This window comes from Eptesicus fuscus, chromosome 22 (genome assembly GCF_027574615.1).
Source record: "Eptesicus fuscus isolate TK198812 chromosome 22, DD_ASM_mEF_20220401, whole genome shotgun sequence".
NCBI classification, from domain to species: Eukaryota; Metazoa; Chordata; class Mammalia; order Chiroptera; family Vespertilionidae; genus Eptesicus; species Eptesicus fuscus.
This window is the reverse complement of record NC_072494.1, coordinates 41,074,615-41,090,378: the sequence shown is the minus strand read 5'-3', so window position 1 is coordinate 41,090,378 and position 15,764 is coordinate 41,074,615. Positions and strand designations below refer to the sequence as shown.

Below are 15,764 nucleotides of genomic sequence, written 5' to 3'. Positions count from 1 at the left end.
CTTGAGAAGGAGTATCGCATAATTATAGACATTCCCAAACGGATACAGAAGTAGACGGAGGAAGGTACCAGCTCTCGTGTACCAGCTTTAACAGTGGCCGACAGTCTTGTGTTCAAGTCGATCTGGGACAGAGGGTTCCTGGGCAGCCTTCCTGAAGGCTTTCTAAAGAGGGAACTCTGCTCTGGAGCCGCCGCTGTCACTTTAGTCACTGCTTCCACCTGCGCCGGAAGGGACCGCCAGGTGTTCCAAACCTAACCCACCCTCTCTCCTCCAGGGCCCAGTCATATACGCGCAGCTAGACCACTCCGGTGGACATCACAGTGACAAGATTAACAAGTCAGAGTCTGTGGTGTACGCGGACATCCGGAAAAATTAAGAGAAGACCCAGATCATATCCTAAGCGGGAAACAAATTCAAACGGGACTCTTGTGCAGCAGCGTGGCCCACAGCACGCGTGGCCGGACACGGACAGGCGCGGAGAGCAGGAGACGTAAAGGATATGTACAAATCTTCTATTTAATCTTCGGGTGGGCGGAGCCGTGGTGCATGATGAAAAGATGATATGATTCTACATATATGTAAATTGTCTCGCTGTTGTGTTTTTTTTACTTTTTTGCATCCAGGGTCATTTACAATTGGGGAAGTTCAGCAACATTCCTGTCACCATCATTTGGATATGGTGTGCCTTAATGGTGATGTAGCGATCTCTTAGTATCCCAACAGACCTGGCCTTTTTGTCTAAGGGCTTAACCAGTCTTAGCATTTATTGTAGTTGGAGAATGAAGATACTGTGCGGGAGACACAGCCAGGGTGGCCTGTCCCCCACTGTCTGTTCCGACTGTTTGGTTGTAGTTTTTAGGAAACACCCATTAGCTATGCCACTTAGAGACAATTTGAGAAATTTCTGTCAATGTTTTTTTCTCTCTAAAGCAGGGGTGGGAACCTTCTTTCTGCCAAGTGACACTTGGATGTTTATAGTATCATTCTCGAGCCAGACAAAATTATCACCTTAAAAATCAGTCTGCTGTATTTGGTCAAACATTAATTAACTCACCCTGATGCCTTTTGCAAGCCTTATACGGCCCTTGGGTCGAAGGTTCCCCACCCCTGCTCTAAAGCAAAGGGCATTTTTGCTTCCTAAGTTGTCACACGGACTTTAAGGTTACACCCTTTCCTGTCAGCTTGTTCACCACAGCAAGATCAGCAGGGGTAGCTGCCGGGCCAAGTCTTCCTCCTCTACAGACCAGAGCCCTGTATGTGGAACTGAAATAGGAGCCGTGGCTTGGGGAGGAGGTGGCTTGGGGAGGAGCTGACGGCCTGGGGAGGAGCCTCGGCCTGGGGAGGAGCCGCGGCCTGGGGAGGAGAGCGCAGGTGTCAGTTACTTTCTTTGCAGAGCCAACCCGAGCAGCTGCAGGGAAGGAGTTCACTTCCAGGTGGGCAGGAATGGGGTACATGGAACCTCCGTTCTCGCACTTAACTCGTCCCAGAAGACTGTTTGAAAACGGAATCATCTTTTCCCATTAGAAATCATGTAAACGGAATTAGTCCCCTCCAGACCCCGAAATGATCCCTGTTTTAAGCGTTTTTACATACAGTACATGTCTAGTGCACTGTTTAATTTATAAATAAACACTTTGAACAAAAAGGGCATGGAACGTAAATGAAAATTTAACAGAAAGGAGATGAAATGTACCGTAAAAAATGAAAACTTAATAATAATAATCAGAAAGAAAAAAAAAACTACGAAAGTATTCACAGGATGAATCTGTATCAGGACCGAGATGTTAACAATGTGAGGTTTAGTGGTAAAGGAACTGACTCTCCCATCGTCTCCTTTGTTCGCCGCCTGAGAGACACATGACTGATCACACAGGTTTCAGCAGAACAGGGTTGCCAGGTCGAGACGTGAATTGTTGGGGACGGGAGCCCCGGAGAGGCGAGCGTTGGCTGTAATGGGGGAGCCGGCTGGCGGTCCCAGAGCGCTCTCCGGGAATCAGCTTCTTCTGGCACTGTCAGAGCTCACGGACCTGCAGGGGCCTCTGAGGCTCAAGGCCGCGGAGTTTTCAGATCCGCGGGGAGGCTCGTACTTCTCCTTTGGGAATCTCTTCCCTGTTCCTGGTTGTTTTGTTTGTTTTCCACATTTCCCCCCATCGAGGGAATTGATGAACGAGACGAGGAAAATCTAGACAGTTCAGGTCATTTATTTTGTCCCATCGACAACCCCCGGCCCATCTCAAACCTATGACTTATGTTATTACTGGGAATAAAAAGCAAAGTGAGATCATTAAACATTTATTTATATTTGCCATTCCTCCACTTCCTGGATTCTTTTGTATTAAAATAAGTGTTTTAAGTTGAAGTGATCTGAAAGCCCACAGTGGCGGGAGGTCACAGGACATGTCTGGGGAAGTGGAGTGGCAGGCAATGTCCCTTCCCCCCGCAGTGTGGGGTCCGCCGCCAGCTGCTTCCTTTTCCTTCCAGCTTCTGTCGTCGTCGTGAGCCAGTTTGGCCGGGTTCCAGGAGGACTCTGAAGCGAGTCCGGCAGGGTCTGGGTGGAAAGGTGTGGAGGTGATCCAATGGGAGAGGACACGTGAGCCTCCAGGCTCGCCCGCGGACGCGTGGTCTTGTTTTCTGAGGAGCTGCTGGCTCTTCCCGTGTCCAGCCAACATTCATGTACATATCGCACGCAGGGAGGGCTTTGTGGTCATGCCGCACCCTCCGTGTCCGTGTCCGTGTCCGGAGGCTGGCGGCTGTGGTCTGTGCTGGGGGGCGGGGGGGGGCAGGGGAGTACACACCCTGAGGCCTCTCTCCTCCTGCTCATGGGCCCAGCGCGAGCCCGGGACCCCGAGTCCGCCCGGGACCGTTCCGCCGGGTCCACCTTGCCTCCTAAAGCTTCCTGCATCCGTTTGAAAACAAGCCCTCGTGGGTGTGGGAGGGAGGGTGGGTGTTGGGCTGGCCCCTCTCCAGACGGATTCCCAGGTGACGGTACTCGTGAGCCTTTGTTCTGCAGCCGGAAAGGACACGTCCAGAGGCAGGTGTGCGGTCAGATGTGGGGTGCTCCCTGACGGCCACATTTCACAGAGAGAAGGGGCGTTCTCCTTTTCCTCCCTTCTTACCGGGCCCTGCGAATAAACTGTACATTCCTAATGGCTCGGGAGAGCAGCCCCAATTTCTCCTTTCGTTTTGAGGACCGAGAGCTGCCACCCAGAGCACCTGCCCGCACTCCCTCCAGCGACACGGTGGCCTCTCAGCTCCCCATGCGACCTCCTGCCCAACACGTCACCTCCCACCCGGCCAGCCCCTCAGATGGGTCAGCACTTGGCAGCGGGCCTCCCAGCCGGGGTCACCAGCCACCACTCTGGCTCAGACCTGGCAGTGCCGCCTCCTCCCCTCAGGCCACCTCCTGTGGGTCTTGGGGCCCTTGCTCCTGTGTCCCCGCCTTCCTGTCCCAGGCCAACCCGGGGCTGCTTCTAAACGGAAGAGCCCTTCCCCCGTCCTCTTACGGGCAGCCTGAGCCCTCCTGGAATGACGTGACTTGGAAGGCAGCACTAAAGGGGGTTACCTAGAGATACAGTTCCAAACCCTCTAGCTTTTCCATGGAATGTATCCAGCTGGGAAAAACCATCACGTTCGTTGTTTTTTGTTTTCTTTTTCAATTGTACTTTTGTGAATATTTTAATACACCTTTTTCAATGACTGAATTGTGTTGCGTGCTCATTTTTAATCAGAGAGAAAAAGAGTTAAAAGCCTTCTCATTCATCCCCCGGCCCCCACCCCCCCGCCGCAGTGCCTCCTGTTCCTCAAGCACCAAGCACGGCCCGCTCAGGCCCTTTGACATGCCATGGCCTCTGCCCAGAACACAGGTAGACCCGCGGCTTTGCTCCCTCACGTCCTTTAAGTCTCTGCCCCAATGTCACCTTCTCAGAGAGACCTTTGTCATATAAGAAGGGCACCCTCCCCCTCCCCGGCTCTCCTCACCCCCTTCTTCCTGCTGTTTCCTATAGCACAGGGGCCAGGACTCTGCTCTTCGGTTCACTGCCCCATCCTTGGCGCACAGCACAGCTCCTGGCCGGCTCCTGCAGGTGCTCCCTCCGTGGCAACTGGATGGACGGACCCATCCATTCAGCAAATCTGTATCGAGGACTGTCCTGGGCCAGCGTAAGGAAACTGGACAAGGCAGGCTCAGCGAGCTCGCCCAGAGGGGGTGACAGGTGACACGGCTATTACTGAATACTGTGTGCCGCGTTAGATGTCTCACTGCCGCGCTGAGTTACCGCTGGTTCGCATCTCACGCCCGCTTGAGGGAGACAGCCTCAGGCTTAGGGTATGTGACCGGCAGGGAGGCGGGGCTGGCGCTGGCACTGTCTCCCCAAACTCCCCAAAGACAGGAGCCTCACCTCCTCCCTGAAATAAACGTGGGGGGGTGAGAGGGGGGCGCCTGACGTGCGCCTTCTCCCTGGGCCTCTGGAGCTGGAGGAGGGGACGAGGGAGGTAGCTGTGCGGGGTGGGAACACGTGCCAGGGGCCTTCCTCTCGGTGACAATCTGTGGAGATCTGTGTCACCCAGACATGTCACTGACAAAGCACGGGTTTTCCAGGGACTGTGAACTTTATAAGTCACTGCGCATTCGAGTCAGGCTTGCTAACTTTCTGGATCGGGGGAGGAAGAGTTAGGGCTGCAGGGCCGCCCTTGGGGTGATCTCAGGGGACCAGGACCACGGCCCTCACAGGATTTGGCCAGAGCAGGGATGCTTCTCCGGCTCGGGCAGCAGTCACGGGGTCCCTGGCTCCTCTGTCTCCCTCGTCCCCACGGCTCCCCGTCTCCACGCTCCTCCCACGTTGGAGCTAAGTGCTAGGGAGTTTCCCCTGGCTGCTGGGCCAAGCTGCACAGACCATGCCGCCACATACGTAACCGCTGTGAGCGGGCGGCCTGCCCGGGGAGCTGGCCCAGCACCGGAGGAGAGGAAGCTCCAGATACGCTTAGGGCCGCAAGCTCCCTCCCGAGCCCTGGGGGTGAGGGCTGGGTGCTAACTGCTGACCCCATTCAGGAGCCAGTGAGTAACCCTCCCAGCAGAGGAGGGCATTTGTAGGTGCAGAGGTCGTGTTAGGGACTGACTGTCTGCTTTTACGGTGCCCCTCCCCCCACTTTCCCCTGTATATTCAAGGTATGTTATTATGAAGAATTTTAGACATGCCCAAAAGAAGAGAATAGTCAAATCGACCTCTGCATACCCGTCTTCAATCACTCCATCCATCCTTTTTGTCTTTTTCCTCTTTTCTGAATTATTTTAAAACCAATCCCAAAATCAGGCCCATTTACCCCTACATTCTCTGGTGTGCATCCATTAAAAAAAAAAGGGGCATTTTCTGACATAACCATAGCATCTTGTCACATTTAATGGAAACGTTTTAAAAACACATTTAAACAAACAATTCCTTCATGTCATCTCCTACCCAGTCCATCCTCAAAGGTCCTGGTCTCAGAAAGGACATTTCACAAATGGCTCCTTCAAATCAGCTCACAGCGTTCCCGGAGAGCTGCCATGTGTATTTTATTTTACTTCTTTATTTTTAAAATGTATCTTTATTGATTTCAGAGAGGAAAGGAGAGAGAGAGATAGAAACATTAATGACGAGAGAGAATCATTGATCGGCTGCCTCCTGCATGCCCCCCACTGGGGATCGAGCCCACAACCCCGGGCCTGTGCCCCGACGGGGAATCGAGCCACGACGGGCTGCTGTGCGTGTTTTAAAGACAAACCCGGCCTCGGGCCTGCAGCTGGCTTCTTCCTCCGCTCCCTGTGGGCTCGGCAGGCACAGGCCATTGGCTGTGAACCCTGCAGGGCCTTCTCTCCCATAGACGGACCATCACCTTTTAGGCCATTTCTGCATTTCTGGGTATTTAGGTTGTTTCCAGTTCTCTTATTTTTGCCCATCACAGTGATGTTGGACTAGTCATTTGTCTTTATTAAAAGAGCAAACAAACAAACGAAAGGCAAATGCAGGTCTAAGGCAGCCCAGGATGAGAGAAGCCTCCTGGCCCCTTGGCAATGGGGTCTCATGTCTGGGTGGTCCCGCCAGCTCCCAGGCCCAGCCCCTCCTCACACCCTCCTGGAGCCATTGGGAACTGCTCCAGGGCTGGGCGGGAGCCCCGGCAGCCAGCACCTGCCAGAGACCAGGCTGTGTTTACAGGGAAGGAAACCCAGATCTCTCCAGCTCGGCAGCCCCTGGGGACTGCTGCTTCCACTTCCTTTCCCCCTGCAAACGGGGTGAAGCCATTGTCCATTGTCCCTTCCTCGCGGGGCCTGTGCGCTGGCCTTTAGCGGTCCAGGAGGCGGGAGGGCCGGCTGTTCTTTGATCTCCCTGCATCTGGAAGAGGAAGTCTGCAGGTCTCCTGCCACACTGGCGCTGGAGCCCTGCCCTCCATGGCTGCATGGCAGGCGCATGCGTGGTTTCTCCGTCCTGCAGGGCATGGTGAGCTTGGGCCTCGTGCCAGCCTGGCTGCCCCGCTGTGGGAGTGGGCACAGCAGGCACAGGGACCCGAGGGGTCCCTTCCCCTGTTGAGCAAGGACTCTGAGGACACGGGGTTTTTAATCTAGATCCATTCTCTGTGCTTTCGCTGGCTTTGGATTTTTTTTTTTTTAATGACAGAGTTTGTTTAAACCAGATAAAAAGGAACATAAAATCTAACTTTATACTTTAGGGAATCTCTTAGAATGTGTGCTCAGGCCCAGAGGGATGTGGGACATTTGCAAACCCCTGTCTCTGCTCCTGCTGCCCCAGCGCAGCCCCGGCGGCTCGTTCAGAGCGTGTCTGGATGTGCTGGAGTGAAAGCCCGGCCCTGTCTTCCACTGGAAGCCGCTGCTGAGCGAAGCATTGGGGGGGGGGGGGGGGGGGGGGGGGCAGGCGCGGAGGCGGGGTGTTGTTTCTGAGAGCTTGCTCCAGGATTTGGTTTCCAAGAATGTACAACCTCCGCGGACCCCACGGGGACCCCACGGGGAGGCAGCCAGAGGGCCCCACGCTCTCTGTGAGCCCAGGAAGCGGAGCCCAGGCCGGTGGCGGCCGGTCCCCCTGCCCCAGGGCGCCTCAGGACACACCGGTCCCCCTGCCCCAGGGCGCCTCAGGACACACCGGTCCCCCTGCCCCAGGGCGCCTCAGGACGCACAGGTCCCCCTGCCCCAGGGCGCCTCAGGACACACGGTCCCCCTGCCCCAGGGCGCCTCAGGACACACCGGTCCCCCTGCCCCAGGGCGCCTCAGGACACACCGGTCCCCCTGCCCCAGGGCGCCTCAGGACGCACAGGTCCCCCTGCCCCAGGGCGCCTCAGGACACCGGCCCTGGCGGGGGAGGCCGCGCGCATGATTTCATGTTGGCTCACTGAGGCGGAGCAGCAGAGGACAAGCCCACGGGGAGAAGCAAGTAACTTGGGAGCAGAGCTACTTGGCTGGAAACCACGGGCTCCGGTCCACGTCCTCTATCAAACCCGCAGGGGAATGGGATGTGGCTCCTGCCGTAAGCTTCCTGTCTATTTCAACCCAAGCTTAGAGGATGCTCTTCCAGGCCCCTCGGCCCCTCCCTGGCCCTGGCACTGCACTGACCTCCCTGGAACGCAGTCCCTTCCCGTGGACGCAAAGGCGCGGGAATGGAGCCGCCCCTCCGAGGGCGAGGAGGCGTCGGGTTAACATGGAACTTACTGTCCAGCACAGGTAGGCGCCCGGATCACGTTATGATTCAGAAGTGGTTTAGCTTCTCTGGCCGGATTCGCTTTCTGATCTATTACTATCTCCCCTCCGCTCCAAGCTGGTCTTACCTTCTACTGTGGCAATGACCCAGTCCAACCTTCCATGGCTCTGCGGTGGCATTTTAAGGTGATTGCAGGCATTACTGCGCGGGCCACACACAGCCATTACAATGGATGTCAGTTAAAGTGAAAGCAGAGGTAAAGGTCTGACCTCAGTCCCCTGAGCACGCCTCGAAGCCGGCAGTGGCCTGTGGACGGACGGGAGGTTCCTTGTCACCGGCAGTTCTGTTGGGCGGCGCTGGAGGGGCGTGCAGGAGTTGGCAGCCTCTGGATGGGTGTGCCAGGTTACACGCGTGCTACAGGATCCCCGCACCCCCTTTTCTCTCGCTATGGTGGGTGAGGAGCTCAGAGAGGACACAGCCCCACACAAACTGAGCCAGGGGTCCCGTGAGAGCAGCAGGAGGGGAAGGACAGACGGCCGGGGAATACCAGGGTGGACTGATGAGCAGACCCTGTGGCTTTCAGGGAGAAGGAGATTTGAAAGCTGGTTGGGAGGAGCCAGAAGACTCTGGTAAAGACCCCCCAGCTGGAGGGACCAGCCAAAGGTCCGGGTGGGAGAGAGCAAGGCATTGTGGTCGGGCGTCGGACACGGCAGGAGCCTCACAATCCAGGCTGGGAAGCTGGGATGGCTAGACGGCAAAGAGGATTTTAAGTGGAGGAGTGACCAGTGGGGGGTTGCCTGTGAGCAAGCTCACCCTGCCAGCTGGTGGAGGGTGCAAATCTGAAAGCGAGGTGAAGTAATTATGGGGATACTGCAGAGCTCAGAGGTGGGGACCTGGGTGGGAATGATGACAGGAAGGATCTGAGTGGAATTAGGAGAACGTTAAAGGGCATGGGCAGGACGCGAGGGCGGCAGGGGCTTGAGAATCATGAGCAGCAGCGAGTGGTCAGGAGGTGGGGGAGCTGGGCTGCAAGGCTGGGGTGGGTTGGCATAGGGAAAGGGGAGGGAATGTGATCATCCAGTTAGCAGGTGCTTGGCACGGCTCCGTCCTTGTTGACCGGCCTCTCTCCATGACTTTGTTACTTCTGAGCATCTTCCTTCAGAAGCCAGTCTCTGATTTCCGTATGTTCCACCTCCTCCACCATCTTTCAGACCAAAACTTGGATCTCTGTCTCCACCCAGGCCACCCTGGTCCCAGGCTCACAGCAGCAACCATCTCCCAGCCTGCACCTGGGCCCCGCCCTCTTCCAGTCATTCTCCACAAAGGGGAGGTTTTTCTAAAAGAGAAGCCTGGTCCATGCACATCCTCCGTAAAGGACATGCTCAGTGACTCCTCTAGTGCTGGCAGGTGAAGGTCCCAACCCTGACCCACCTGGCCACGGGCTCTAGTCACCCAGATCCTACCCACCCCCATGTCATCACTCACACCTCCTCTCCCTCCGAACGCCGACCAGACCAGGTGGGAGGACCCAGGCGCTCCACGGTCCCGACCTGGAAAGTTTTCACCTGGCTGAGTTTTATTTCCCCTCCCAGGAAGCTTTCTAAAGTCACGTTAAGGTGCGTGTCTCTACGATTTGTTCTCCAGCAGTACCCTTTATAGTCTGTATTTTAATTGCTTGTTTCCTCAGCAGAATTTGGAGTTCTTTACCTGAATTAACTCATGTCCACCTTATGAGGTGGATATTGTAATCATCCCCATTTTATAAACAAGGGGACTGAGACACGAAGCAGCGAAATGCCTTGCCGAGGACACACCGCTGGCCACAGGCAGTGTGGGGACCCGATCCAGCGAGGCCCAGGCCCACACCGGTGACCTCCATGCAGCATGCTTCTTGCTCAGCATTGTAGGGTTACCACCGCTGGTGTTAAGTAATGTTTGTTGATCTCCGTGAGGGTCCATATAGTTTACTCATTCGATAAATATTAGATTCCTACTTCTAAGGGTTCCTTTAAAAATTAACTTAAGATAATCAATTGAAAGTGTTCTTTGCCCAGTTGGCGTGGCTCAGTGGTTGAGTGTCGACCTATGAACCAGGAGGTCAGGTTCGATTTCCGATCGGGGCACATGCCTTGATTTCGAGCTCGATCCCCAGTGTGGGGCATGCGGGAGGCAGTCAATCAATGATACTGTCTCATCATTGATGTTTCTATCTCTCCCTCTCCCTTCCTCTCTGAAATCAATAAAAAAAAATATTTTTAAAAAAGAAAGTGTTATTCAATAGGCTCATTAATTCATAACACTTTCTGAGCACTTACTTGGCATAGTGCTGGAGACTGCCCTCCAGGGGTTCCTAGGTCAGTGGAGGAGAGGTCAAAGACTCATATTAGAGGAAAAAAAGATCGTCACGTCTCCATTCCCTCTGCTCCTGAAACCTTCGTGGATTATCTGCCTTCTCCTATAAAGAATTCCAGCCAGAATCTACCTTCTCAAGGGATGCTCCTGAGAACCTGATGCTGGAAGCTTCCGGTAGGAATGAGGGTGGGGCTGTGGAAGTTGGAGTGCCTCCCAGAGCTCATGCTGAGGCTGTGTGTCTGAAGACTGAAGCTTAAGAGAGGTTGAGGTTGACTCTTCCTTGGGTGGCGGCCACAGCAAACAGCGGGTGCTGCCATCTGCTGGTGAGAAAGAGGATGCACCCATGGCCATCCATTGGAATCACAGCAGCATGGGGAGGGGAGGGACCTTGTCACAATCTGCGTAGGTTAGACCTGAGGAAACTGACGCAGGTCACATAACCAACTGGTTGGTGGCATAGCCAGGGTTCCTGCAAAGCCTGGTGCATGCCCCTCTGGATGCAGACGCGTGGAAGGTTAAATCTTTAATCTGCCCTCTCTCCTTGGCCCGCCCCTTCCTCTGCCCTGTCTCTCATCAGCCCCTGGACTCTCTTCCTCGCACTTCCAGCGCAGCCGCCCTCTGCCGCCTCCTCCAGCCGCGCCCAGGCTTACTTTCACTCGGTTACGAGCCAATAAACCAAGTGAAAGACGTTTGTGAAGTTTTGGAGGAGGAGAGTTTGTGGGTACCTGTCCTCCCCAGCTGCCCCCTCCCCGGTTCCAGCTTCACACTGAGGACTTCATCTCCTGGGGTGCAAGCACTGATCAGAGGCCAGGTGACTCTGCTGATGAGCTGGGAGCCCCTGATAGAGCCCGAAGCTCGAATTTCCTAGCCTCTTGCCTGCAGCAGGGCCAGGGCCTCCGCCTCTGTGCTAACCTCCTGGCACCAACAGGGCACCCACCTCCCTCCTGGAGCTCCGTTACGTTCCCAGGAGGAAAAATGCACAGCGGTGCCCTTCGCAGCAGGACAATGAAATGCTGGCCTGTTAAAGGGACGCTGTGTGGGCACTGCCTATGGAAATGCTGAGAGTCGGGGTGTGCTCATCGGAGGAACCCCCTTCCAGGATCAGAAGGTGACTGGACTCAACAAAGGGAAATCCGTGTGCACCTGCCGGAGGAGGCCACCTGCGTCGGGACGCGAGCTCCGGGGCAGAGCGGGCTGACCTGGCACGGATCCCAGCGGTCCTCGGAGGCGCCAAAGCCAGGAGGAGCTGCTCTTCTGCCCACGGACCGGCGGAGGAGGGCCCGGGGCGGCGTCTCTGACACCTGCGACACGCATGCTACCGCTTTGATAAATATAAAAAGGCGTAAACTCTATGCATGTAAAAGATGCCCGCACCGAAATGGCTAACCGTTCCACTTTTTAAATCTCACTCCGGTAGATGTCAGTGGGGCGGGTGGTGAGGGCTTTGGGAGCTGCCGCCAGGCTCTGCGAAATGTGTCTCTCCCAGTCTCGCCCTCGCAAACCGTGACGAGAATTTGCTGTTTGCAAACCTGTGCTACCTACACAGACTGAACAGCCGGACATTTACAAATAAACATTTCCGGTTTAATAGGTTAACTAGAAACATGTCCGTTGCAACATGTTCCATCCCAATGTTACTGTCTCCCCATGCGCTGGTCCCGCACGGGCTGGGACAACCAGGGGGGGGAGCACAGCGTGAGAGGCGAGGGCCGCGCGTGTGGAGCCGGGGAAGGGAGCTGCCCGCGGCCCAGGTGGGCGCTCCGGGCGGACGAAGCCGCCAGGCCTGGCTCTGGGCACAGGAGAGGGAGTGTGGGCCTGGAGCACTGGCCAGAGGAAGGTGGTAATGGACGAGTCACTAAAATCTCTTCTCTCTCAGGAGGCGTTAGAAGGGATTGTCCAGGATGTTCACTTTCATGAGGAACTTGTTTTTCTGAATGTCCTGCACGTTGACCTTGCCCGATAAGATATTTTCCCACGTGGGGAGGTTCACAACTATCTGCAGCCACTGGTCCTTGTTCAGGTCGGAGTTCGAGTACCACCATTCCTGAGAGGGGCAAGAGAACACAGGCCCGGTGGGTGCTCGCTGGCCAGTGAGATCCGGGCTCAGATATCTCTGGGCTTTTAAAACTACGTGGAGCCACGAAGAATGAACTTTTCTGCCCAAACTGCTGACACGTGACTGTAAATAAACACGGCGACGTGTACTCTCATTCGTTATCCCACTGACCCCGAGCAGAAGGCCCTGTGCTTCGTACTGAGTGTGGTTTCTGCTTCTCGGGGGAGAAAAGATATGCACTCAGAGGTAACACAAAGTGGTGAGAGCCACAGGAGAGGGGCCACAGTCTGGCTCAAGGGCTCTGGAGGAGGGAGGGCCCATGGGAGCTCAGAGGGGAAGAGGAGGTGCACATGCCTGAGCTATGGACATGTCACCCCTCGCAGTAAGACTCCCGAGGCCTCCCACACCCTCAAAACCTTAGTGCTCAGCTCCCGGCGTCTCAGAAGGGTGAGCACCCCACCCCACACACACACCCCACCCCCCGCGCGAGCGCTTGCGCACAGACACACACACACAGACACACAGACACACACACACAGAGACACACACACAGCCTGCTGGCTGCTGGCACTCACTCTGTTCAGGCTCAGCCAGCTCATCTCCAGCATGTTCCCGTGGTTCTCCGCGAGCTGCAGGGCTGTGTTCAGGAAGAGGTCACAGTTCTGCCCGTCGCCCATGAGTATGCACACGTAGGCCATCAGGTGGTACATCCTCGGTAAGAAGATGGGGCCCGTGGTGTTCTGAGCCACCGTGCTCTCCAAGTTCTGAGGAAGAGCCAGCATGTCAGAATCCCAGAGCGGTCCTCGGCTGCAGTGTTCCCTCCACAGACGACTTGGGGACAGTTCAAGGACAGAGCCATCAAGGAAAACATGCTACCGAGACCGACATGGGAAGGGGTGGAGGTAAGACGACGAAGGGCAGGTGGCCGACCCAGACCCAGAGTGCGAACTGGGTGGACTCACATGGGGACCCTAAGCAGAGTCCACGGGATGTTCACAGGTTCAAGGCCCTTTGCTACCTGCGTGGAAGGCAGTGACCCGGCGGCTTTCCGGCACGCACGGTGCCGGCGCACCTTTCTAAAGCCCAATGCCGACGTCACTGTTTGGCAAGAAGCCGCTTTAGTCTGAGCTGGTATAAAAGCACGTTTCTGACCAGCCAGTGCGCGGCTGCTTCGTGTCTGCTGCTGCGTTAGCGAGAACGGCTTTGTCAGACGGCTCCTGTGTCTGCAATGGCTACTTGCTCTGCAATCAAGTCTCTCCCATCTGCCTCCAGCTACTCCTGTCTCCTTCCAATTCCAGGTGTCCACAGAGGTCCCGCCCCTGGCAAAGGGGGCGACCTCACAGCTCATCAGCCCTTCCCACAACCACTTTGTAAAAAATAGGTCTTCTTTTGATTACCAAAGCAATATAAGTTGATTGTTTAAGATTTCCGGGGAAAATGAAAAGAAGAGCAAAAAATGTAAGAATCTCCCGTAACCCTGGCACCCAGAAGGAAATAATTTGGGTTCACCCTTTCTCACTATTTTATTATACTCTCTCTCTCTTTCTCTCACACACACATACACACACTCACACACACACACACTCACTCTCACACATATGCTCAATCACACACACTCACACACATTCACACACACACACTCACACATATGCTCACTCACACACACACATTCACACACACACACTCACATAGGCTCACACACTCACAAACACGTTCACACACACACTCTCACACACATGCTCACACTCACACACTCACATACATTCACACACACTCTCACACAGGCTCACACACTCACACACATTCACACACACACTCTCACACAGGCTCACACACTCACAAGTACGCTCACTCACACTCTCATACACATGCTCACTCACACTCACACACACACATTCACACACACACACTCACCCTCACACAGGCTCACACACTCACAAACACGCTCACACACACTCACACACTCATACACATACACACACACACACTCTCACACAGGCTCACACACTCACAAATAAGCTCACACTCTCACACACATGCTCACTCACACTCACACACTCACACACATTCACACACACACACTCACTCTCACACAGGCTCACACACACTCACACACTCACACACATTCACACACACACTCTCACACAGGTTCACACACTCACAAACACGCTCACACACACTCACACACTCATACACATTCACACACACACACACTCTCACACAGGCTCACACACTCACAAATAAGCTCACTCACACTCTCACACACATGCACACTCACACACTCACACACATTCACACACACACACTCACTCTCACACAGGCTCACACACTCACAAACACACTCACACACACTCTTATACCCACCACAGTTAGGATCATACTAATCACATGGCAGGGTAACATTGTTTTTCTCACTTAACATCCTGTTACGAACATTTTTCAATGACATGGTTCCTCTACATCAGGGCTCATGGGTTTAAATACTGACGGGAGCCAGGCCAGTGACGCAGGGAAGCAGGCTGATGTCGCTAAGCAGCAGCGGGGTCCCCTCCCCCTGGCGAAAGTGCCCTGAGGGTCACCTTGTCAGGTCAGCCGATAGCTGCCCTTCAGGGCGGAGGGCCTCGGGTTGCCATCTACTCCAGGTTTTAAAAGGAGGATCAGAAATTGGGATTTTTAAAACATGAAATGCCCCCGTGTTTAAAGGTACCGTCCCAAGGTAACCCGTCGTTTTTGAAGGGTGTAGAGCGTTTGCTTCCTCCTGGTGTTCTGAGATCAGCAGCGCCATCGACACATTTTTGTTTGCCTTGGGACGGTTCCCGGAAGCACTGCTGGGACCAGTGGTGTGAAGACAGGCAGGCGTTCGGCCGGAGTGCTCTCTAGAAAGCTGGAGGGGGTGCTCACAGTATGGAGGTACGGGGGCCGTGGTCCCCGAGGAAGACAGAAACCCACGCAGGAGGGAGACCGGCGGCCTCACCTTGAGCAGCTCCACGCCGCTGTCCTGCGCGTACTCAGACTGCCCTTCGATCTGCTTCTGCAGGTGCAGGACTTGGGCCTCCAGGTACCTGCAGACCCCTTGGAAGTAAAGAGCTGTGGGCGTCCTTCGTGGCACCAGGTTTTTCGTTTTATTGAAAAATATCTGAAAGTCGTCCCACTCCTGGAGTCTGGCATACCTGCGCCGCCACAAAGACAAGGAAAGTCGGTGTCAGCCTTGGAATGGGCGCAGTTCTCAAACTGGTCGCCCCTGAGGTGGTTCCCAGCACGTGGCGTCTGGAAGCCCACCGGGGACCTTATGTGGTATGGACCAGGAAGAGTAGGATGTTCTGATGGTCTGAGATGAATAGAATCCTTGGGAACACTCCGGCCTTATTAGCCACCATTGATTTAACTCTTTGAACTCTAAAAAGTGAAGCCGATCAGACACTTGGAGCTATAGCTTCTGGGGCTTGAAGACATTGCTCCAAATCCAGAGAGGTGGCCTTAGCCGGTAGTACTCCTAGTGTGGGCCACACACCGGCATCATCAGGGTCAGGTGGATGCTCCATAGAAATGCAGGCTTTCTGGTCCAATTCAGATCTGCTGCATCAAGCAGCCTGGGGATGGACCAGGACTCTGTGCTATAAGCTCTCCGGGGGATGCCAAAGCCGCAGCTGTTGAAAGAGCTTTGCAGAGTAGAA

At 55.0% G+C, this 15,764-nt stretch overlaps 2 protein-coding genes across 5 annotated transcripts in view; one reads left to right on the top strand and one right to left on the bottom strand.

The window, feature by feature from the left end:
• The window catches only part of MPZL1 (myelin protein zero like 1), a 31,860-nt gene extending 29,549 nt beyond the window's left edge, over positions 1-2,311 (top strand). Inside the window, exons 6-7 of one of the 4 annotated variants that reach the window (XR_008555119.1) lie at positions 275-1,293; positions 1,347-2,311. Coding sequence is in view for 1 of the 4 variants with exons in the window: in XM_054711731.1 (XP_054567706.1) it covers positions 275-376 (102 nt within the window). In the remaining 3 variants the exon portion in view is untranslated. Of the gene's footprint in view, positions 1-274 lie in introns of all 4 variants that reach the window. The other 3 variants (XR_008555118.1, XR_008555120.1, XM_054711731.1) reach the window with 3 other exon arrangements.
• Positions 2,312-11,602: 9,291 nt separating this feature from the next.
• Positions 11,603-15,764, bottom strand: part of ADCY10 (adenylate cyclase 10) — a 60,198-nt gene continuing 56,036 nt past the window's right edge. Inside the window, exons 31-33 of the mRNA XM_054712127.1 lie at positions 15,065-15,260; positions 12,666-12,854; positions 11,603-12,078 (exon numbers count right to left, since the gene is read on the bottom strand). Of these exons, the coding sequence (XP_054568102.1) occupies positions 11,917-12,078; positions 12,666-12,854; positions 15,065-15,260 (547 nt within the window). The 3' untranslated portion in view covers positions 11,603-11,916. The remainder of the gene's footprint in view (positions 12,079-12,665; positions 12,855-15,064; positions 15,261-15,764) is intronic.